This window comes from Hylobates moloch, unplaced genomic scaffold, assembly GCF_009828535.3.
Source record: "Hylobates moloch isolate HMO894 unplaced genomic scaffold, HMol_V3 SCAFFOLD_10, whole genome shotgun sequence".
Lineage (NCBI taxonomy): Eukaryota > Metazoa > Chordata > Mammalia > Primates > Hylobatidae > Hylobates > Hylobates moloch.
This window is the reverse complement of record NW_026652285.1, coordinates 98,486,691-98,510,920: the sequence shown is the minus strand read 5'-3', so window position 1 is coordinate 98,510,920 and position 24,230 is coordinate 98,486,691. Positions and strand designations below refer to the sequence as shown.

At 48.6% G+C, this 24,230-nt stretch overlaps 1 protein-coding gene across 1 annotated transcript in view; it reads right to left on the bottom strand.

The window, feature by feature from the left end:
- MVB12B (multivesicular body subunit 12B) overlaps nucleotides 1-23,619 on the bottom strand; it is a 184,619-nt gene extending 161,000 nt beyond the window's left edge. Inside the window, exons 1-2 of the mRNA XM_032164755.2 lie at nucleotides 23,553-23,619; nucleotides 9,893-10,015 (exon numbers count right to left, since the gene is read on the bottom strand). Of these exons, the coding sequence (XP_032020646.2) occupies nucleotides 9,893-10,003 (111 nt within the window). The 5' untranslated portion in view covers nucleotides 10,004-10,015; nucleotides 23,553-23,619. The remainder of the gene's footprint in view (nucleotides 1-9,892; nucleotides 10,016-23,552) is intronic.
- Between the last annotated feature and the right edge of the window lie 611 nt (nucleotides 23,620-24,230).

Sequence of the window (24,230 nt, the reverse complement as noted above, 5' to 3'; positions counted from 1 at the left end):
AGTCTTTCAAACAGGGGAGAAGGAACTTTGAACTCAGCTCACGTCTTATACAAAAATTAAGGAAAAAATGGATCACAGACTTAAGTGTTAATGTAAAACTATAAAAGTTGTAGGAGAAAACAGGAGATAATCTTCAGGATCTAGAGCTAGGCAGAGAGTTCTTAGACTTGACACCAAAACATGATTCATAGATAGAAAAAGTAATAAATTGGACTCCATCAAAATTAAAAACATTTGCTCTGTGAAAGACCCCGTTAAGATCAAAAGGCAGGTAAAGACTAGGAGAAAATATTTGGAAACCACATGTCCAACAAAGGACTCATACCTAGAATACACAAAGAGCTCTTAACACTCAACAGTAAAAAAACAAACAATCCAATTAGCAAATGAGTAAAGGGCATGAAGAAATTTTCATCGAAGACATATAGATGGCAAATAAGCACATGAAAAGATGTTCAACACCATTTATTAACCACTAGGGAAATACAATGTGAAACCAAATGAATTATCACTATGCACCTGTCAGAATGGCTAAAACAAAAAAATACTGACAATAACAAATGCTGGAAAAGAGGTCGAGAAACTGGATCCTCATATATTCATTACAGCTACACCAAAAAGTAGTTTAACATTTTCTTTAAAAACTAAACATGCAACTACCACGTGACCCAGCAAATGCATTCCTGGATATTTATCCCAGAGGAATAAAAACACAGCCACATGAAAGCCTTCATGTGAGTATTTATTCATAATGGCTCCAGAATGAAAACAACCAAGATGTCCTTCAATGGGTAAATGGTTAAACAAATTGCGTGATATCCATACCATGGAATACTATTTATCAGTAAAAAGAAATAAACTATTAACCCACACAATAGACTCTCTGCATGAATCTCAGGAGAATTATGCTGAGTTTTTTTTTTTAAGCCAATTCCAAAAGGTGACATACTATATAATTCCATTTATATAAGATTCTTCAAATGCCAGAATTATAGAAATGGAGAACAGATTAGTGGCTATCAAGGGTTAAGCAGAAGGTGGTAGTATAAGGGAAGTGAGTATGCTACAAAAGGACAACATGAAAGATCCTTATGGTGATAGAAATTATATTTTGGCAGTTTTTTTCTATATTTTATGAGGCTTTGATATCCTGAGGTCTTGCAGAAGCAGGGAGGGACTGCCCCTCCCAGGTGAATGACTTGCTTGGGTGCATGCCTTGGATATGCAAACCAACCAATGCTGAGTTCTTATCTCCATCTGCCTGCTTTCATGGGCTCTTGCAGTCCAGGACATGATTCCCCTGCCCTAAATCACCCCAGGGCCAGGTACCTGACAATGAGGGACTCACCCATGTACCCCAAGACCTGCCAAAATTATTCAAACTTAATCAGTCCTAAGTGTGCTCACCCTGCTTGACACTGCCCTTCCTGGCTCGTTTCTCCCTGGCTCCCTGTGCTTCCTGACCCACCCCATGCTTCCCCACCTGTGCTTCCCCAGGTGGCCCTACAGGGTGTGGCCTGTCTGCTCCTCTTGGGAACTGTGAGTAATAATCTTTCCAGTGGCAACCCTCTCCTAATTTACTGGCCACATCATACATGAATAAAAACAAAAACCTGGGCACATTTTAAAACAGAAATGTTCTGTATCTTGACTGTATTAATGTCAGCATCCTGGTTGTGACATTGTACTAGTCTGCAAGACTTTACCACTGGGCGGGGGGAGGGTAAACAGGATCTCTCTGTAGTACTTCCTACAACTGCATGTGAGTCTACTATTATCTCAAGATAAAAAGTTTAACTGAAAAAAAAAGAAAAATTAAAGCAAACGCCTCATCTTTTTTCATCCATCCAATTAATTGACGTTTCATTATTAGAAGGCTTTTTAAATATGGAAATTAGAAAGTTTTAGCGAACAGAAGGAAGTACCAGAACACTGCCTGTTCCCTACCACTTTCCAAATGAATCAACTACGGAACAAGTCATTAGCGGGAACTTTGGGTCAAAACGAAAAGTTCATGGTTGGCAGGGAAGGGAAGCCTAGAAGAAGACAAGACCAGCTCCTCTGCAACCAGGTGATTTAAGCCACTATTTCTAATGGGATCACCTAACGATAGTTGATGTTTGCCTCCTGCACACCTCGTGGATGCCAGCACTGTGCTAAGTGTGCCACGTGCATCCTCTCAGACCACAGCTCTGCTCCCTTGGGGCCAGGGTGCGGCAAGACAAAGGGGAATGTGGAGGAAAGGACCTTAAAAGAGGTTTGCTAATCCAGGCCACAGGGAACAAAGGCCCAGGGCTAGTTACAAAACCACTTTCTGCATTTCAGTAAATCTCCGCTTAATGTATTTTCTAACAAAACAAAAAGGAGGAACACCTGGTGCCTTTTATCAAAACAAGCTCTGGTTTGGAAAATAAACCCATCTGTGTGGCAGGACTCAAAGTCTGTGGTTATTTCTGCAGTTAGTAGCCCCACGATAGCAAAGCTCTGTGCTCAGGAAGCTGGGACAGCAGGAACAAGCTGCCGCCCTTGTTTCCTCATTGGCTTCATGGAGGCAGAGTTCCAGGAGGGGCAACTAACTGCCTGAGGCTTTGGGCTGCCGCTGTCCTCCAGCCCATGGAGAACGAGGGCCATTTTCCTGCCCCCTGAAAGGCCCCCACCACAGCTTCGGCTTTCTGAAAATCCATGTGACAGCTGTGCTCAGGCGGGATATGCTGATGTCCCACATTTCCACTTGATATCTGCCATATGTTTTTAACAAGATATAGTTGCCATCTTCACATGTTTTTCATAACGTGATTTTTTTAAATTCCTTGAGCACTATATAAAAATGCAAGCTTGTTTGAACCTGTAACACCACTGAGATTCTTTTTCCTTCTCTTACTTTAGTAAGTAAAAGAATAGGACCTCATCTGGAGGTTTGGGATTTTAAACTTATCCCTCCCTATGTTCCCTATACCCAGCCCACTGGCCCAGAGAGAAGCGGACCTCTCCTAGGACCCCCATAGTCCCGCATATTTGCATTCGAGCATTTGAAACTCCAAGTATTCAGGAAATTCCTACTACGTTTTTGGCATATATAAATTATACAGGTCCAGTTGTTTTTAAAAGAAGGTTCTTTTGTCTAATTAGTTTCAGAAATAAATAGTGTTGAGAGAAAGAGACATGGGGGGAGGGGGGAGCAGCAAAAAAGGGGAAGTGGAGACTTCCAGCGCAGCTGGCCCATGTGCTGCCCGCACAGGCCGAGCCCAAGGCTGGCTTCCCAGCACGCAGGGGCAGGACAGGGCAAGGGCTAAAGAAACATGACCCGGTGCCCCTCTCAGACTGGGCTCTGGATCCCAACTCCTCTGCCCCCTCGAGGGCCCTGCTTCATCAGCTAGCCCCTCTCTCCTGTATCTACGCCCCTCCCTTTCTTTGGTTCCTTCTCATCAGCAACTAGACACATTCAACACTTTCCTACCTTTAACAAAGGGAGTCATGGCATCCTCTAGCTTGGGTCATGGCATCCTCTAGCTCCCGCTATGCCCTGGCCTCCCCTCTTCAAAGGCGATCTGCACTCTCAACCTCTCGTTGTCACCTCCCACTTACCCTGCAGGTCCACTCTAACCATGCTTCTGAGCTTGCCACCAAGTTCACAACCATCTCCTTGCATTAAACCTAATGGACACCCTACAGGCTCCTTTCACTTCGGCAACTTTGAACATTACTCACCACACCTGCTTACAGAAATACACTTTTCCCCTTAGTTTTCTTTAATTTTCCACCTACCTCTCCAGATGCTCAAGCTTAGTCCCCTTTTGAGTGCCTCCTCCTCTGCCCATCCTTAACCAGTGACCCTCCATGGTAGTGGAGTCTGAAATGGCACATCCTCTCTTCTAGTCCCACAACCCTCCCTAGACAAGCCCACTTATGCCCGCAGTCCTTGCTGTATGAAGATGGTGCCCAGACTTCTCTCCAGACCTTCAGCCCTAGGGCTCCGCTAGATGTCATACAAGCAGCTCAAACTCAAGGTGTTCAAAACTGACCCAAGAGTCTCCTTCCCACCTCCACCCGACCTGGCTGTCTCTGTTCCTGTCCCAGCAGAGAACACCAGCATCTACCCACGGCCAGCAAGACATCCTGTGGCACTCTCATCCTTCCCCTTCCTCCCCACTCCCCCACCTCCCAACATTCAACCCATTCTTGCCATCAAAGAATACATATTTGGGTTCCCACGTCCCGCATTCCCACAGCCCCAGGATCCATGTACTGCTTCACATGTCCACTGTCAATAGCCTGGCACAGGCTCTAGCTCTCACTCTGCACGAATTCACAGCCTCCACACACGCCCACCTGCCTCACTGCTTATCCTCCCCCAAAGGGTTTTCCGTACCAACCAAGTGATTTTGGGAAAACACAAATCTGGCTAAGAGCCTCCTTTTTCTTAAAATCTCCCAATGACTCCCACCACCCTCAGAATAATAGCAAACTCCTTAGCGTGGCTATGATCTGGTCTCACCCACCTGCCCATCCTCATCTCTCACCTCTCACCTGACGGAGCCCGGCCTTCTCAGGATACTGGATTTCCAGTGCCTTGGACAATAGCTAAGTGGCCAATAAACATTTGTGAAACCAATGAGCAAATAAATAAATGAATGAGTAATGGTCAGAAAAAGTTTCACTAAGGGGCTATGTAACCTGGATTTTAAGGATGAGAAAAGTTTTACTTAAAAGTTGGGGGGCTGGGTATAGACATTTCAGAAACATGAAAAAAGAGGGTTTAAAGGTACAATGGTACAAAGTTCCTGCTTATTCTGGATGTGAGAAAGTGAGCCGTTCAATGGGTCTGCAGAAAGGATGAGTAGAAGGAAGTAAGACTGTAAGATACACTGAAATCCTGAAAGCCAAACCAAAGAATTTGGATTTTTATCCTATATGTGGTTATCAGAGAGACCTCCTGGGGAGTGGCTCCTTGCCTGCCGCTGAAACCTATGCTTATTATCATCAGGCCTTTGCTCTTCTAGATATGCCCGAAGGTGGAAAGCACCCTTCAGGCAGGAACTCTGATGCAGGGCCCTCCAGGGGACTGAGGCCCACTAAAGCTTGGGAATCCCTTACCTGGACTTTCAGAAAGAGTCACGGAGCCTGAGGCTGATCTGTCACTTCAGGGTTACTTTGCCAGAAAGACTCCTGTGTGTTGGGTGGGATTTCTCCAGAAGAGAATGGAGGAGGTCTTAAATTGGAGTAAGAAAAAAGAATAAAATATCTCCTAGTCTCTCTGAGATCAGGACGCAGTTTAGCCTGGCTGCTAAGGTGTGGCAGCTCTCAACGCTTTTCTGAGGTAGGCAAGATGAAGGCAGCCAACAGCAAGACACAGGGCTGTCTAGGAAGAGGTCTGAGCATGGACCTGGACCCCTACCACAGCTGTCAAGATCCTCTGAGTTTTAATATCTCACTCCCATTATCTCCAAAGTCCCAGAAAGGTCTCAGTAAAAGTAAGTTTGGTCTCAGCTGTTCTATGGGAAGCCATATGCTACGCTTTCAATGTGCCCCCAGTGTTCATGTGCTAGAAACTTTATCCCCAGTGCAACAGTGTTGAGAGATGGGACCTGTGAGAAGTGATTAGGTCCTGAGGGTTCTGTCCTCATGAATAGATTAATAGCCTTATCCCAGGAGTGGGTTCCTGATTAAAGGATGTGTGTGGCCCCCTCCTGCTCGCTCTCCCTCTCTTGCCCCTCCGACTTCCGCCATGGGATGATGCAGCAATGAGGCCCTTGCCAGATGCAGGCCCTTCACCTTAGACTTCCCAGCCTCCAGACCTGTAAGAAATAAATCCTGCTCTTTATAAACTACTCAGTCTTAGGGATTGCGTTATGGCAACACAAAAGGACTAAGACACCATGGAGGGTCACAGAGGAGGGGGAGACGCAGGGAGAGCAGTGTCCAACCTCTACACAGGCCAGAAAGGCCAGAGCAGCGGCTGCCAGGTGAGCAGGGAGCTGAACCCAGCAATGGGACAACCTCGCAGATGTCACCAACAAAAAAGGTGCCATGTGGTGGCAGGGGAGAAAGCTGGCGCTGAAGAACTGTGAGCACCTTTGAGGCAGTCTCCTGGGAAAGGCTCCAACACCTAGCAGGCTTCCAGGTATGGAAGGAAGGGAATGATCAGTGATTTTTAGAGGCAGGATGCAAGGGGTTCATGCTGTCAGAATTATCTGGAAAACTAGATCTGAAAGATAAATCATCTATAAGGACTTCCCTTCAAAGCACTTACCCCCAGTTTCATCTTTTATTTATTTGCAACCATCATTGCCTGTCTTCCCCTCCAGACTGTGTGCTTCACGAAGGCAGGAGCTGTGTGTGTTTTGCTCATTGCTGTTTTCCCAGCTCCTAGCTGGCACATAGTAGGTACTCAAAAAATGGGGTGGATAGATAAACAATTTAAAATTAAAATGTTTTGGAGTGTTTGATTCGTCTCACTTTCTCTGTGTTGCTATTTTTTTTTTTTTTTTTAACCAATAAAAGTGTATTTTCAAGGAAAGGAAGACATGTCCTTTATGGAAAAAGAGTCATCTCATAAATATAGTGTTGCAGCTTCAGTCTCTGAGTTGTAGGCATTTATTTATTCATTTAGAGACAGAGTCTCACTCTGTTGCCCAGGCTGGAGCGCAGTGGCACAATCTCGGCTCACTGCAATCTCCGCCTTCTGGGTTCAATCGATTGTCCTGCCTCAGTCTCATGAGTAGCTGGGATTACAGGCACACACCACCACACCCAGCTAATGTTTTGTATTTTTAGTAGAGATGGGGTTTCATCATGTTGGCCAGGCTGGTCTCGAACTCCTGACCTCAAGTGATCTGCCCACCTCGGCCTCCCAAAGTGCAGGGATTACAGGCGTGAGCCACCGTGCTTGGCCATAAGCATTTATTTAGAAAGGCAAAGGAATGTGGGTGAAAGGTAAAATGTGTATTGCTGGAAACACACCCAACAATGATTCTCAGTAATGTCCAGCTTGATGCCCTTTAGACACTGCAACATCCCAGAGTGGCTTGTAAATCAAAGGTTACATTCTGCACACAGGCATTGTAGCAGGAAGTGCTTCTTATAGCATTACAATTCTTCGAAAACTGACCATCCACCCAGGATAAAACAGCATGCACTACCTTTGGCAAACACTAGTCATCTATGACATATAGTCACTACTCTGGGCACGTGGCATCACAAAGATGCATGAGACTCACCCCAACTCTGACTGCAAGGGGAGAGAAGCGCCAGTCACTCCCAGATAGTGTGGGTGCAGAACAGAGAAGCGAGGCTCTTTCAGAGAGGACTGCAGACATTGGAACAATAAATTGAGAAGTTTAGCAAATAATCCCCAGCCCCCTAGCCTAAGAAGGCTCCCCTGACCCAGAGAGAAGGGAAGTTATTGAATTAAATTTTTATAAATGAACATTTGGCACCTTTTACCTCAAGCAGCAATAGGACCTAAGCTCATTTTAAAGCAGTTGTGCTACTCAGGGTCACCAGTCCATCTGGTGCCAAACTCGCAGGGCTGCATGGTGGCAGTACTTAACGGGCTCTGTGCGCAGGGAGAAATTAATCCTACAGCAGCTACAACAGACAGAGAGGTCTCGGCCCAATCCGCAGCAGGGCTTCCTCATCTGCTGGAGTTCTGTCTAAGCATCTCTGCAGCCTAGCCACCACAGAGCGCCTTGCACTTTGGTGTGGATGTTGACTTAATATGAAACTCCAGATAAAAGGAATGAGAAGTCTCTCTTCTCACCATGCCCTCCCCGCCTTCCTTGAACTTGGGGCCAGACCTCTGGGGAACGAGACGCTTATCTGCACACAGTCCAGAGGCCAATACCAAGAGGGGACTCCCACCTCTCTCCCTGTTAGGGCTTTCAGAGGGAGCCCAGGCAGTCTCCACCTCGGCCCTGCAGAGCTGGGTAATTACCGGGCAGATGAGCTCAAGCCCCTTGCCCTGCTCACCTCCCACTAAAATGCATGGCACAGCACAATCATGAAATGTGCTTATTAATTTTACTCATCTGACACTGCGCTCTTCTGCCCTGAGCTAGATGTTAGGAGAAAATGATAGGGATAGATTCTGCTCCTGTCAGACTTACCAAGACTTCCAGAAAACCAAACTATCAAAGGCCATCTGCCACCCACTAGCCAAGCAAGCAGGATGACCCTAAAGGTACAAACAGAATGCTAAAGATACAGATCAACAAAAGAGGGCATGGGAAGATGGGGAGACCCCTGCCCTGGGCTCAAGCTCCCTGCGAGCCCTCCTAGGAGAGCGACCCCTGAGCCCGTCCTCTCCCACAGCGGGAACTCCCAGTCCCTGCCTTGATTTATGACTTGCTGCTTCATCCCTAATTCATCAAAAGACACTTTGGCTTCTCAAATCAGGAACATTTTTATTAGCTTCCCCCAGAGTTTCGTGGCACAAAGCCATACCTAATGATTCTATTTTATGGAAAGTTATACATTCAAACCATGCTTTGAAGTCAAGCAGCAGGTAAGACTGAAATGTTTGTCGGAAAAGTTTCCTTCACTTTTTCACTTTTAAAATGTTTATGAGCTTTCAGACAGTTGGAGAAGGGATGTGTAGCATTTGAACAGGCTCCTCCTTCCTTACCCGGGACCCAGCACTGGCTGACCCAGTACAGATCTGCCTTGACCATTGCAGTTCTCAATGGGGGCTGATTCTGCCCAACCACTCCCTGCTCCTGGAGACATCTGGCTATGTCTGGAGACATTTTGGGTTGTCACCACTGGGGGAGGAGGGACAGGTGCTACTGGTATTCACTAAGGAGAGGCCAGGAATGCTGCTAAACATCATAGGATGCACAGGAAAACACATAGCAAAGAATTATCGGATTGTCTTGCCCTAAATGTCAACAGTGCCAAAGTTGGGAAACCCTGCCTTGGGGCAACTTCTGCTGGACCAGGCATCGCATCCTCCTCACTGCAGGACATCAGAGACTAGTCTAATTGCTGTGGGAGGTTTTCAGTGTTAGCTAATGAGATTCGTGTTCTTTCACTCTTATGCATTCTTGGTGCACACTGTCAGTGAATAAGAACAAAACGTCACAAACGAAGTGAGGAAAGTAAACATACGACCACCCTAGAATCTCAGAACACATGATAATATCCACTGTTAATTAAACCCTCCTAACATTCCTCTGTACCTTGTAAGCTCCACCCGAATCAGAATTTACCTACTGAAACAACAAAATAACCAGTTCCAATCATCAGGACTACTGAACACCAGCACAGATGTCTGCTGAAAAGCAAGGAAAGTTCTCCACTAAATTGTGGTGGTGTGGTCAGCCACAGCACTGGACTCGGAGGGGGTCTGGTCCTGATGATTCACCATATCCAAGGACTGGGACTCTGTTACTTCACTTCTCAGAGTGTGGGTTCTCCTAATCAGCAAAGAGGTGATACAGCTACTTGCCCTCCCAGCCTTCCAAAAGCCCATGAGAGCTAAATGAGTTAATAGGTAGGAAACGTTTTAAACTGCAAAGAGCTACATAGACGTAGGACAATGCCTTTACAATATTTACACATGTGTGACAATATACGACAACCACCAGGAGTCGTTCATAGACTCTGGATCCTTTTCATGAAATGTCACAACCAGAAGCTGAAAATCAATGAATCTAACTCCTTAATTTTACAGAAGGTGAAAATTATCATCACAGAGGTGGTCAAGGCCAGGAAACGGCCCAGATGGGCTCAGGTCTTCTGGCTCCCAAACCAGATGCTCTCCACGCCCTCCCTTGATTAAGTTCCTAGAGGGAAGAAGCACATCTCATACACAAGGGCCAGAGGGTCTTGGACACAGGAGATAAATACTTATAGAATCAGTGAGCAAAATGTACAAACAAGTATCTTGACTTACTACGTCATAGCCTGTCGGGGCTCGGTTCCGAGAGGCCACCACCCCGACTCCCGTGATGGGATCCATTGACGTTTCTGGCAAGGCTTCTGAGAGGTCTTTGACTTCAGGCATGGTGGACTGGTCCTGGTTCAGCAAAGGAAAAAGAAAACACAAAATTCAAACATATCATTTATGTGAATAATATAAAGTCTCAAACAGAACCAGAATCTTGGGGCAAATACCCTAAGGTTCACATACCTGAACTGGTTGAATGAGTCCTGACCCTATGTGACCCTTTCCCCATGTCAAGAATTCAAATCACCTGTGTTTCCCACTCTTCTCAAGTTAGCTTTGAACACTGAGCTGAGAGCTTGTCTCTACTCTCAGGAGGTAAGTTTGACTCAAACCCAAGAGCACGTCATTCTTACCTCCGCCATCCAGCTGCTTGATTTCTGAACAGATACTAGTAGCTGCTCTGAAGACATGTCAGACACAGCTAAGCCTAACAACACCTTTCCTCTCTCTCCCCTGCAATCTCTCCTACGGAGGCCTAGACTTCCAAACCCACAGCCAAGTTTAGGCCTTCAGCACGCAGAGCTTTGCAAAGAAGCAAGGAATGTTGCAAACATAGAAATAAGTGTTCTGGGCTCGGGTGAAGGAATGGTGTTGGAGTCCAGGCTCCATGACTGACTAGCTGGTGACTTTGAGTAAGCAATTTAACCTCCTGGACCCTTCATTTTCTCAGCTATAAAATGAGGTCATGATACTGACCCTTGCAGAGCTGCTGTGAGGACCAAGAGAGTCAAAGAGAGTAGATATAAATGAAAGGCCTGGAGAGGACCCTGGTACACAGTAGGCGCTTAAAAAAAGCACATAAAACTGGTGGGGTTTGGGACACACAAGTCCAGGTAACTGGTCAGAAATGTGATAGGCGTCACTCCATAGGGGACTGGCAAATCCCTTTGTTGTGTTTTACCCTCGGGTCATGTTGGCACTTACTCAAAGCCAAATACTAACAATGATCATAATTCTTGCTGGGCACTTTGAGAGAAAGGGAGGGAAAATGGAATTATTATTCTGCTGCTGACTGCCTCTTGATGTGACCAGAGGAGACAGGTAGAATATAGAGAGCACTGGGTCTGGGCAGCTGGAGTGGCAGTGCACCAGAAAGCAAATAAAAGAGGCAACACCATATGTAAATGAACCTAAGTACTTTTAAAAGGACAAGCAGTGAAAAAGAGCAAGTCAAATTCCACCTCCTTCTGCAGCAATTAAACTCCACTGGCTGTAGGTCTGCCAGATCTCTCAAGGCTGGTTACTGCTTCTAACACAAACCAAACACCCTACCTCACTAAACAGGCAGGAGGAATATTCTTGCTTCTAGCCTAAAATCAGAAAAGGCAGAGGCCATTAAAAATGACTGCAGCCTCCTAAATAGGAACAATCAAAATGCCATATGCAAGTCTCCCATGAAGTCAGTGGAACCCACAAAAAGCTCCGGAAACAGACTTGTCAATGCAACGGAGCTGAGTCCTCAATCAAGGCTAGGAAGTGCCTGGCACAGCTGCAGTCTCCTCTTCTGTTTACAACAAAGCTTAACAAAGTTATGCTTTACCTAATTCTTCTGAAAATAAGCTTCTAAACGGCCAGGGCAGGGGGTATCACACTGCATCACTGCATCATTTTCTATTTTCAAGTTTCATTTACCAGGCAGGTTTATCTGCATAAAACACAGGGCTTAGAGCTTCCTGCACACAGTAGGCACTAAGTAAATATTTATTGAGTGAATACACATGCATGTCCCCAGTAAAGGTTTAGAATTAAATATCTGCACCTGCAGATCCAGAGCAGGCACTGATCAAAAGGGCTCAGCACTTGAAAAATCCCATAGTATTGGTAACATGAAAATAACATGCTGCAGTCTGCAAAATATTGGTACCTGCTGTTGGTTACCAAGAATGCTTTGCAATTAACAACTCATTAACAGAATGTACGAATTCTGCCAGTGCTAAAATATCACGCTGTGAATTTAATAAAGAACATGTGAGGTAAGTTTTTTTTTTTTTTTTTTTAAGATAGTATGGCCTCTACTATCAGAGAGAGAGAAAGTGACAAAGAAAAAGGAGAGAGGGAAGTGGGGGTAAGCATGAATAAGCAATATCTTATTTGCTGGTGGATTCATTGCCACATCCCCTGGTCACAGTATCCTCCCCAGTACTGTGATGACAATGGCCCTCTGCCTGGAGCCTGCTCTCAACAGCAGGAGGGTCACCAGGCCCTGGAAGAAGCCATGCTGCTCCCACAATGCCCTGCGGCGGCCCAGGAGAAGGTTCAAAGATGGCTGCGGGCGGTCCCCGGCTGAGGCAGACAAAGGAGCCGGGCCTGGCCTGCCAGAGGGCCCCGCAGAGCTGCGCGCAGAGCATCTCCAACGCCAGCTCTCTTCTCTCTCCTTCCCCCCCAGCTGCTGTGCCCCGGACGGAAGCGGCCTTTGTGAAATATGGACAAATGGCTCCGGGCCGCGCGGGCTGCGGTCGACTCATGGAGGAAGCGCCATCACCAGCCAAGGCAGCTTTTAATGAGAAACACCCAAGATATCCATGGCAGGGGCCATCACTCAAAGCCGCTTGCCCTGAATTACATATTTTCTGACTGCAAATTACTTTAACGGCGTCTCTACCGGCACTTCAATTGACCTTCCTAACAAAAGGCCATTTATTAACTAGCGCTCCACGTTTCCCAGGCCGCGCAGAGCCTCAAGCCAGGAAGGATGGCCCCGCGGCTAAGGAGTCGAGGAGGCCATTCATGCGGGTCCTCTCACATCAAATCCGGAGGCCTACTTGCAACAACCCCAGGTCGTATCAGCAGCTCCTCATCCAGCATCCGTCTGTATTTCAAAGTCCAAACTGCCCGCAAAACACACTAACAGGTCTGTTGGCATTTGGACAGCGCTTTGCAGCTCTCGAGAAGCTTTCTCAGGCTCCTTCCCAGTTGAAGCTCACATCAAACCTGGGAGGTGGCCGGGTCACCTTCCAGGAATGGGACGGCTGGTCTTCCTCCCTGGGTCTAGTCTGTTTTCCATCGTACTAGGCAGAGAGGCACCGACATCCCATCCAATTGAGAAAGCAGTTTCAACACTAATTATATTTTAAAATGCCAAAGCTTTTCTTTCTCTAGCCACAGCTCAATAAGTCAAGCAAGGGGGAAAAAAGTACAGAAGGATAAAAGTAACATGGGATTAATTTTCCTCACACCTCAGTTTCAAGATTCAACATTCCCCTCATAAATAATGTACAACAATAAAAATGAGCTAAGGCCATGTTTGTGTAGGATGGAGGTAAATTTAGGCCTAATGAGGGAGATCTGAGCACCGCACAGGAGGGAATAGGTTGATCTATGGCACGGTGCGAGAAGGATCGACAGCTCACAGGGGCTCCATTACCAACGAAGTTGCAGGGCCAATCGGGAGGAGGGAGAAGCAAAATGGGGAAACGTGCCATCCCAGCTGTGGCTGCAAGGAAGGTCTCTGTAGGGAACCCCCAAAGTTGACCCAGTGTTTTGGATGACAAGACAAATGTTGAGATTTTTCAGAACTATAGGATTGGGCCAATCTAAGTCTATTCTCAATACATGCTAGGTAAGAAATAAAGGTGGTGGGATGCCAGGGACTCAGACTGGACCTTGAGCAGGTCCTCTTACTTTCACCTTGCAGGTCATCAGGTCCCAGATGGTTCCATTCTGACCTCTCCCCTAAGCGGGCGTACAGCCTCTGTGAGATCATTTCCAAGGCTGGGGGCTGCAGAGCCTCGGTTCAGGCAGCGTTGTCTGCCCCGAGAGGCTTCCTCTGCAAGGCAGGAGAGTAGTGTGTGTGTGTGTGTGTGTGTGTGTGTGTGTGCGCGCGTGCGCGCATGCACACACATACATGTATGTGCGCCCACATGTGTACGGAATGGGAAAGCTGGGGAGGGTTAAGGTAAAGTGTTTTCCAAGCTAGGAGGATTTTTTCCACCATGCCATGTTCAAAGAGCACCATGCAAACCACACAACAAAGCCAGGAGCAAGCCTGCTTCCAGCTTCTGCCTGCAGTGCTGCAGATAGCGCTTGGGGAGGCCCCAGCTCCCGGCACTGCAGCACCTAGCCAAGGCTGTCATCCCGGGTTCACGGAGAAATGAACTTTAACTATAAAGACCCTTCATACAGATGGCACACTGCTCCCTTGTAGCTGATCAAAGAATTACTACAACAGTGTGCTTAATCCCTGAAAGTCAGCAGTGCTGGGCTTAACTGATGCTGAACATTGTTTCGGAATCAAAGGCGTGCCTCCCGGCCCCAGTGTGGGAGAAAACTGAGCTACTGTATCACAGTTGAAAACTCAGGGGAACTTTGATATCATCTCTGTTTAATTTCCACGGCCCTCCTGAGCCTGGGGTTTATCTCGTTTTATCAACTCCTGTACTGAAATCAAAACCCAACTAACAAAGCTCAGACCTCTCTCCACCGAGGCCCTTCCAGCGGCGGGGTGTGGGCCGAGGAGTTTAAAGTGCTTTCAGGGACCAACAACTGCAGGGGGCAGGGGGCGCTGCCTTCAAAGCAGATGCCGTGGGCAGTGGGCCCACGTTCCAGCCTCCCGCCATCTCGGCCTCCTGCCGTGGTGAGGCCGGCTCAGAAGCGGCGCCAGCCAGCGCTGCTGGTCAGGGCTGAAGGCATGACTGGCATACTACTTTTGAGGAGAGTAATTTCAAAGTATTAAAGGGGGGCAGGCTAAATTGGGCTACTGTAATTGAAATGACAAACCTGTGGCTTAATTACATCCCTACAGAAGGGCAAACTTGTGATCAGCTTGCTTGAAACCCAAAGTCAAGGGCACCAAAGACAAAAACTGCCTGCTCATATCTACCAGCTTACAGGGCTGAGGAAGGGAAAAGAATAAACATTTCATTCGCCGTAGGAAACGCCACAAGAGCAGGTAGCTGCTGGAAATGGGTTGTCCCCCAGTAAAAGCTGCTGCTCCAGCCTTCATAGAAAGGGTCTTTGCCTGTTTCCCATTGGCAGCGATGGTCTGTAGGAATCCATGCCCACCTCTAGTGCCCCAGGATTATTGACACCTTTCTGCTGGCAAATCGCAAGCAAGGGACAGAAGGACAGGCAAGGGACTGCCTGTCCCCAAGGAGGGAACCTGTGGCCAGGCCTCACCAATGCACACCACACACAAACCCAGCCACCTCCTTACAGAAAGGTGCAGAGACCTACCTCCTCAGAAGGCTGAGGGCTGAGGCCAGTGTCCATGCTGTGCCCAGTTAAATGGGCAGCTGGCTTTGGGGCCACCCGTGGGGGACAGTGCACAGACTGAGAGGCTGTCACTGTGGAGCCTCAGGATGGCATCCTGAAGCCTTCTGAACTTTGGACAGATTACCTGGTGACCAGTCAGAGTCAAATCACTCTGACAAATGCTGCTGGACATAGTCAGGTGGCAACAAGTCACTGGCTGCTAGGAGGGCTGCTAAGTTGTTGGGCAACTAAGGCAAATATTTTTCTAAGCTCTCCTAGATCTCAAAGAATTTTCCAGCTAGGGAACTAACAATTGTGAGCACTTCCTTTTCCCCCCAACAGAAGAATCCAGTGTATGCATGTGTCTATTCAATCTGCTTATGCTTAGATTTCTATTAACCATTTGATTACCAAACATAGATTTTGCGTACACCCCATGAGGCAGGACTAGGGTTCAGATTGCTGCAACCCTATGGTGCAATGGTAGGTTCCAGGATTCACTTTCCAAAAATAAATTCAGGATCAAGTTCTATAGCACTGCCCCGGCCAAAGCCCTGCCCCATACAGGCCTGACTCTGTGCAAACCAGGGAACATTACTGGAGGGTAGGGCATTCTCCAGTACACTGTGGGTACCACCTGCTTGCCCATGATTACTGCAAATGAGGGTAGTCCGTGTCCACTCCCATCAGGTCTTGCTGGGTGGTGTCATACTGTCCCCTGTAGAAAAGGAGAAAAAAAGGACCCCAACAGAAGGCAGATGCCTACAAATAAACCATCCCGGGGGCCCCAAAAGCAATGGTTCCTGAGTGTTTGGTGATAAGAGTCACAGCTTGCCCTGAAGGGCACAGTGCTCATAAAGACACTAATATAATTTCAGTGCCAGGCAAATGGGGGCCCCTGCCAGAATCATCAGAACACCTGTCTTCAGGCCAGCCAGGCCACAACACCCCTCTCTGACTTTCACATGGGTCTTGAGAACGTTTTTTCATATATTTGGTCATCTAATCATTCTACCTATATGCTAATGACTTCCAAAATACCTCCAAGCCCAGGCTTTTCTCCTGAGACTCTGAGGTGTCTGTCTCGTGTCTTTGCCCACATGGCTCAGGAATACCTCAAATTCAGCTGACCTTGCCATCTTCCCCCTGAAGCATCCTCCTACATTCCCGGTCCCTAAGGGGGCCTGGCATGTGAACAGCGAGTCCACAGATGAGTACGGAGCCACTTGGGCTAAGCACTGAGACTACAGTAATGAGATGGAAAGTCCACATTCTGGAGTGGGAGTTATCCAACTTTAGCATGTGCAAAAATCACCAGGAGAGGTTGTTAAAACGGACATTCCTGAACCCCACCCCCTGAGATACTGATTCAGTAGGCCTGAGCTGGTCTAAGAACATGCATTTCTAACAAGCTCCCAGCTGACACTAAAACAGCTGGTCTACGGTCCAAAGTTTAAGTACAAGAGAGCAGGTATTCATCAGGTATTTGATGAATGAATGGATGGTTGGATGGATGGATGGATGGATGGATGGATGGATGGATGGATGGAATGAACCTAAAGGTAATCTTCCATGGAGAAAAGCCTCAGAATCAGCCCTCCAGTCTCCCCCTCCTTCCTCTTGACAGTTCAGCCAAGGGCACCAGGTTCCTCCCCTGCAGACACCCACCCCGCCATTTAAAGCCAGGGTAACACACAGGCATGGTGGCTCACGCCTGTAATCCCAGCACTTTGAGAGGCCAAGGCGGGCGGATCACTTGAGGTCAGGAGTTTGAGACCAGCCTGGCCAACATGGCAAAACCGCATCTCTACTAAAAATACAAAAATTAGCCGGGTGTGGTGGTGGGTGCCTGTAATCCCAGCTACTCGAGAGGGTGAGGCACAAAAATCGCTTAAACCCAGGAGGCGGAGGTTGCAGTGAGCTGAGATGTTGCCACTGCACTCCAGCCTGGGTAACAGAGCCAGACCCCATCTCAAAAAAATAAATAAGTAAGTAAATAAATAAAACCAGGGTCACAGCCAGGCGCAGTGGCTCACGCCTGTAATCGCAGCACTTTGGGAGTCCGAGGCGGACGGATCACAAGGTCAGGAGTTCGAGACCAGCCTGGCCCATATGGTGAAATCCTGTCTTTACTAAAAATACAAAAATTAGCCAGGCATGGTGGCACACACCTGTAGTCCCACCTACTCGGGAGGCTGAGGCAGGAGAATCACTTGAACCTGGGTGGCGGAGGTTGCAGTGAGCCAAGATCGTACCACTGCACTCCAGCCTGGGTGACAGAGTGAGAGTCTGTCTCAAAAACAACAACAACAAAAAAAAAAAAACAAAAAAAACCCCACCAGGGTCACATCTTCCATTCCCCTCAAACCTTCTCCAATTGCCTAGCCAGACAGGTGCCACCACTCAGAATCCTGACATCATGCAAGCATGTAGTCTTAGCACACGTATGTGCACGCATGCACTCGTGCACACATACACATACACACACAGCCTTGCCTCTCAGAAGGCTAGAACATGCTTTCCCTAGCAGACCGTAAGTTACTCAAAGGTGTGTTACGTCCACCACAATGCCCAGCTCATGGTGGGTGCTCAACAAATGGATTATGAATGAATGGGGGAAGGATAAACAAACAAAATTCCTATCCTCTCAAAATTGCCAAGTTTCACTGGATTAAGGAGGGCACATAAAGGGGAGAGGGCACATAGAGGGGCGGGGACACATAAAGGGGCAGGGGCACATAAAGGGGCGGGGGAACAGCAGAGCTGTCAGACCCCTTCCAGTAAAAGCCCAGGGTCTGGGGTCACTGATGCCTCCATACAGGACACACACCATGACCCCAGGGGTGAGTCACTTGCAGAGGAGGGGGGAAGGGACTGCAGCACTTCCAGGGAGTTCCAGATTTAGATCTAACTCAGTGCAGCCAGGCTGGATGTGGGCCTGTCAGGGGTCAGTGCGTGCCCAGGCTGGCTGCAGGAAGAATGCCCCGGAGAGCTTGTAGAAGCACAGCTTTCCCATTCCCTATCCTCAGGTTCTCATTTAATTGGTTCAGGCTGGGACTGAGACTGGAGAGTGCACAGCCAAGGAGAAGCTCCACCGTGCTGGGTGATAGAGCAATGAATAAGACATGGAGCTCACCGGCTGTGGGAAATATCCCAAGAGAAAGGGACTGCAAAGGAGGGGACTCTTCCTTCCGCCTGGTGAGGCAGGGAAAGGTGAGCAAAGAACTGGCCTCCCTGAAAGATGGGGGTGTGTGGAGTGGTGAAAGTCTTGCAAGCAGAAGACAGCCTCAAAAAAAGGCACCGTGGTGTGAACACACAGGGACTGCTCGGGGAACTGCGAGGAGCAGATGGGCTCTGAAACAAGCTTATAAAATGCTTAAGAAAACCAATAAACAAAACACAATCAAACTGAACTAAAAAACCTGTCTGCACTTCTCTGCTGTTTCTAAGATCTAAGCAATGATGTTGAGCTACAGGAAGGGGCACCCCAGTGGTCTAACGGAAGAGATTCCCGAGCCTTCCGTTCATACTTCCCCACCTGCAACTGAACATTTCTCCAACCAACACCCCTTCCTTCAGACCTCCATGGGGCCTCCTTATGCTATTAGCTCCAAGGGGGGAACGTCAGGCAGAGCAGAGGAATGGAAGGGGTGCCCCCTTTGGAGTCCAAGGGACCCGAGCTTGAATTCCAGCTCTGACACTTACTGTATAACCTTAGGCAAGTTAAACTAAATTGCGCCTGAGTTTCCATCCCTATAAAACCGGAATAGCAAATAATATTGTTTCTACAGGGTTATAATGTGTAGAAAGCATCAAGAATTTGCAGCAAAAGGCAATCAACAGAGTAAAAAGGCAACCTATGGAATGGGAGGAAATATTTGCAAATCATGTATCTGATGAGGAGTTAATATGTGAATCTATAAAAAACTCCTACAACTCAACAACAAAAAAAACAAATTCCTTAATTTAAAAATGGGCAAAGGACTTGAATAACAAGTCTTTCCAAAGACAATATACGAATAGCCAACCAGCGCCCAAAAAGATGCTCAACATCACTTGCCACTAGGGAAATGCAAATCCAAACGACATCTCACCTTATACTCATTACGATGGCCGCTACCAAAAACAAACAAACATACAAACAAAATAACTGTTCACAAGCACGTGAAGAGATTGGAAACTTTGACACACTGCTGGTGGGAATGTAGAATGGTACAGCCACTATTTTATGGAAAACAGTGTGGTGGTTCCTCAGAAAACTATAAACAGAATTACCGTATGATCCAGCAATTCCACTTCTGGGTATCTACACAAAAGATTTTAAATCAGGGTCTCAAAGAGAATTGTAGACCCATGTTCAGAGCAACATTATTCACAATAGCCGAAAGACAGAAGCAACCCAAGCATCCATCTATGGATGAATGAACAAAATATGGTCCACGTATTCAATGGAGTATTATTCAGCCTTAAAAAGGAAGGAGGTTCTCAAATATGCTACAACATGATGAACCTTGAGGACAGTATGCTAAACTAAATAAGCCAGTCACAAAAAGACAAATACTGTGTGATCCACTTCTATGAATACCTAGGGTAGTCAAACTCACAGAAACACAAAGCAGGATGGTGGCTGCCAGGGGTGAGGAAAGGGGGAAATGGAAAGCTGTTTTATGAGCACAGAGTTTCAGTTTTGCAAGATGAAAAGTTCTGGAGTTTAGTTGCACCACAGTGTGAATGTGCATAATGCCACCGATCTGTGCACTTAAAAATGAGTAGGATGGTCAATTTTATGTTATGTGTATTTAACACTTTTTTAGAAAGCATCAAGAACTGTAGGTCTCTAATTTCAGTAAGCAGAAGTATAACCCAAGGTGTCTGTTAAGCCTGCAGATTCCAGGTCCCGTTCCCCAGAGATTCTGATTCAATAAAGTCTGAGTATGAGGTCCTAGAATCTGCATTTTCATCAACACCACAGGCATATTTAGTGCATTACAAACTCATTTATTTCTCTCTTCTAAAGGATCAGGGGATATTCTTTTGAATATTCTGCTCTGCTGATTAGAATCTGTTTTTTTTTAAGTGTGTGTGTGTGTGTGTGTGTGTGTGTGTGTGTGTGTAAAGAAAGAAAGAACAAACTCGTGTTGACTCCTGCCACAGGGCCAACAAGATGGCCCTCCAGTCCTAAGGGAAGTATGAGCTACAAAGCTACTATGTGCAACCCCTGGGCTCCAGGCCCACAGGGCTCTCACATTTCTGCCTGGACAAGCTCTGCATCTTGCCAGAAGCGTGTCAAGTAAACCAAATGCATGCCCACAGGATGTCCCCAACAAGGGAGGTAATGTCAAGCACACTGTGCAGTGGCTTTGCCTCCCAGGCAGCTGGAGACAGGAGACCTGACTCTGGCAAACCCACTGCAACTAGTGCAGACAGCGCAGGGAAGCCACGATTCCCAAGGGCAGCCCAGCAAGCAGAAGGCCAAGGAGAGCCGGGGTTAGGGGGTGTGGGTTGGGGAAATGCCGGTCAGTGTGGGCCTCGGTGAGAGCCAGAGCAGCCTGGGGAGAAGGAGCTCATTCAAGACACCCAGGCCTCCCCTCCACAACCCAGCCTGCAAAGGAGGCTGTGCAACACAGTGTGCTCAGCCTAACCACATCCAGCCATGTAGTCATTTGTTATCTTCATCATCATAATAGCACCTTCAACTTTTCCCATGCTTGACTCCAGCACCTTCATTATTTTGCAGTGTGGCAAGGGTGTCTCCCTTTGAGTATGAAGCACCTCCAGCAAACTCAGACAGAGGGGCCTATGCCATTTGGATTCTGATCCCCCCCAGAAGATGATCCTCCATGAAATGGATAGAGACTACACTTCTCCCTTACCCCTTCCAAGGCCCTGAGAGGGCATCCAGCAGTGTGCTCACGTGGTGGCGTGGTTCTGTAACATGTACAAACACAGGATATTCTTGTGTTCTTTTTCTTAAGCTTTCCCCGCAACAAATTGTATAAATATTGCACCTGAAAAAAACACCACAATCTGCTGCTGGATGCTGAATCGCACTTAAATTTCATGAGGACCACCACCTCCTGCAGTGCCAAGTGCAATCACGTACATTAGCTCCTTCAGCCTTCTTGACTGATTAGCTTTATGGGGTAGGCTTTGTTCTTAAGACACTTTTACATTATGGGAATGGGGATTCAGAAAGGTTCTGTGACTCGCCTAGAGTCACCTGGGGTCCAGGAAGTAGGCTGAGAGTCAAACTCAAGCTCCTAAATCCAAGTCCAGTGTTCTTTCTACTATACCATCACTTCCTGGTTGTCCTGTTAAAGACTAAATAATAGGCCAGGCGCGATGGCTCATGCCTGTAATCCCAGGAATTTGGGAGGCCAAGGCGGGAGGATTACTTAAGCTCTGGTGTTCAAGACCAGCTTGGGCAACATAGCAAGACCCCATCTCTACTAAAAATAATAATAATTTTAAAAATAGCCAAGCGTGGTGGCGGGCACCTATACTTGGGAGGCTGAGGTGAGAGAATCGCTTGAGCCCAGGAGTTCAAGGCTGCAGTGAGCCATGATGGTGCCACTGCACTCCAGCCTGAGTGACAGTGAGACCCTGTCTCAAAAACAAACCAAAACCAAAAAAAAAAAAAAAAAAAAAACCAGACAGAAAGAAACTCCATAAATAAATAAATAAGCTACTCCTCTCATTCATCCGTTAACAAACCTCTCATAATAACCCCTACCGTTTACTGACTTCTTGCCATGTAGCAGGCACTGAGCTAGACTTTTCTTGCAAAATTTCATTTACATCATGCCATAATCCCATGAGATGAATACTATATCATTAGTTTCACTCTACAGATGAGGAAACTGAAACTCCGAAAAGTTCAATAATTTGTCCAAGGGCACAAAGTAAGTAGGAAAGCCAAGACTTACGCTGAGGGCTAATTCTAAACTCCCTGCACATAACCATGGCACAACATTCCAGTTGGAAGTGGTAAAAGGTCCCTAGCAGGATGGAGACAGGGCAAGGAAAATGCCTTGAGCCTAAATTAGTAGTGTTACCTAAAGCCTAGAAGGAAGGAATGAAAAATGTGGATTACAGAAGATAAGTTTAGGTTCAAATGAACCAGTAATCGCCACATCAACTGCCTCCCATGGGGCTTGGAGCCCGGGTCCCAAGCAGAAGCCTCATCTCTCAGAGGCCCTATTTAAAGATTCTGAGCGTGGTACAGTATCTCCACGGACCCCACATGATTTCTAACAAGCAAGAAAAATGTCACCATCTACTGTAACTAAACATCCTGGCACACTGAGTTTTTCAGTTAGTCAAGGCTTCACAGAGCTTATCTTTTAACTTTCTAAGCTTTCCTGGTGCCGCTGATAAGATTTCCTAGCCCTGTTAAAACGAGATGAGATCCAGCCAGCTGTCGAGAAATGTACAATGAGATTATACTGAGAAGGAACCACGAGAGACAAAGGCGCCTAAGAGGAGCTGGTCTGCTGTCTGCTTTTGTGGCAGCAATTGGAGTGGGCTCTGGTCCTTGGGTGGGGGCAGGGAGCAGGGAAGGGGCAACCGCCATTTGCCTTTTGCCCTCCTGTGGTCTTCTTCAGTGCCTTGTGCAAGAGGCGTTGAGGGGCAGGGAACAGAAAAGTCTCATCTTTCATGGTGAGAAGGGCTGCTGATTTAGAACAGTTGTGTGTTGGTAACAAAGAGGACAAAAGATGCTCTTGGATCTACCCCGTTCCCTGCTGCCTGCCTCTGAGGATGTGATGTCCTCTGCTGCCATGCCTCAGCTCTTGTCCCAGCCCCTGCTCCTCCCGTCTCGCTGGTGCTGGAGTCACTGTAGGGTGCTCGACGTGCCCACCATGTTCCTGGATGGGTGTTCTGGGTCTCGGGTACCCAGGCTGAGCATGTCACCTTGCAGACAGGTGCCCAAGGGTTTAGGTGTCCTCTCTGCTGTGCCCAGGTCACAGAGGCAGTGATGCCCCTGGGGCAGGTGCACGTTGGTCTGCACCCACGTGACCACAGAGAGCAGGACCCCATGCCAGGCCGGTCAAACGACTGACTGTCTCCAGTCTGTGCCAGGTGGGCCACCTCCCTCTCAGGCGGGCAGAGGTGGCTCTCGGCGCCCCTCACCTGCCCGGGCCTTGGGGGCGCTGCTGGCACTCGGGTCCCCCAGCTTCTCCCGCCTCTCGCCGCCAGGCCGAGCCCGGGCACCGGCAGCCGCGGCGCGCTCGGGGCTCTGCAAAGGCCGCCCGGGCCTGTCCCCGCCGCCGGTCGGGCACGGAGCCCGCAGGCCTCGGCGCGGCCCGGCTCCTCCCGTCCGCCCGCCCCTCGGCCCGGGGCCCGCGCCCGCCCGCCCGCCCTCCCGGCTACAGGGCCGGCTCAGCTGAGCCTCCGCGGCGCCCGGGCCTCACTTAACTGTTCCCCGCTGGGGCGGCGGCGGCGGCGGTGGCTGCGGCGGCGGCGGGTCGCGGCTCCGTGTCAGGGTTTTTTTTTTTTTTTTTTTTTAGAGGCAGTGATGCCCCTGGGGCAGGTGCAGAAGCAGTTCTCATCGCCGGGGGGGAGGGCCGGGCCGGGGCCAGGGGAGAGCCGGGCCGGTCGAGGGAACCTCACCGGAGCAGGGGGGGGGGGGGGGGGCCTGGGGGGGGGGGGGGACAACTCCCTCAGCGGGCCGCGGCGGCGGGCCGGGCTCCGGGCCTCCCGGCGCTGGCGCTGGTTCAGGATCTGGGGAGGCGCCCGGCGCCCGAGGCTGGCTCGGGCGGGAGGAGGGAGAGGGAGCCCTGGCGTCCCGAGCCCGCGCCGCCGCCCCGGCCGGCACCCCGCCTCCCCAGCCTCCCCCTCGGCCCAGCCCGTCAGCCGCAGGCAGGGCCCCGGTGCGCCCACCCGGGCCTCCCCGAGCCCGCCGACGACCCCAGTCCAGCCTCAGGCCCCCGGGAGCCCCCGGCCTCTGGAGCCTGGGGCATCGATGGTCCCCGCCCCCAGGCTGGTCTTTTCGAGGGACCCTTAGCCCGCTTAGCTCTCGTAGGCCTCGCTGTACGCAAGACCAGTCTTCCGCTGGGCTGCAGATCCCTGGAAGCCCCCAGGCCCTCAGGCTAGA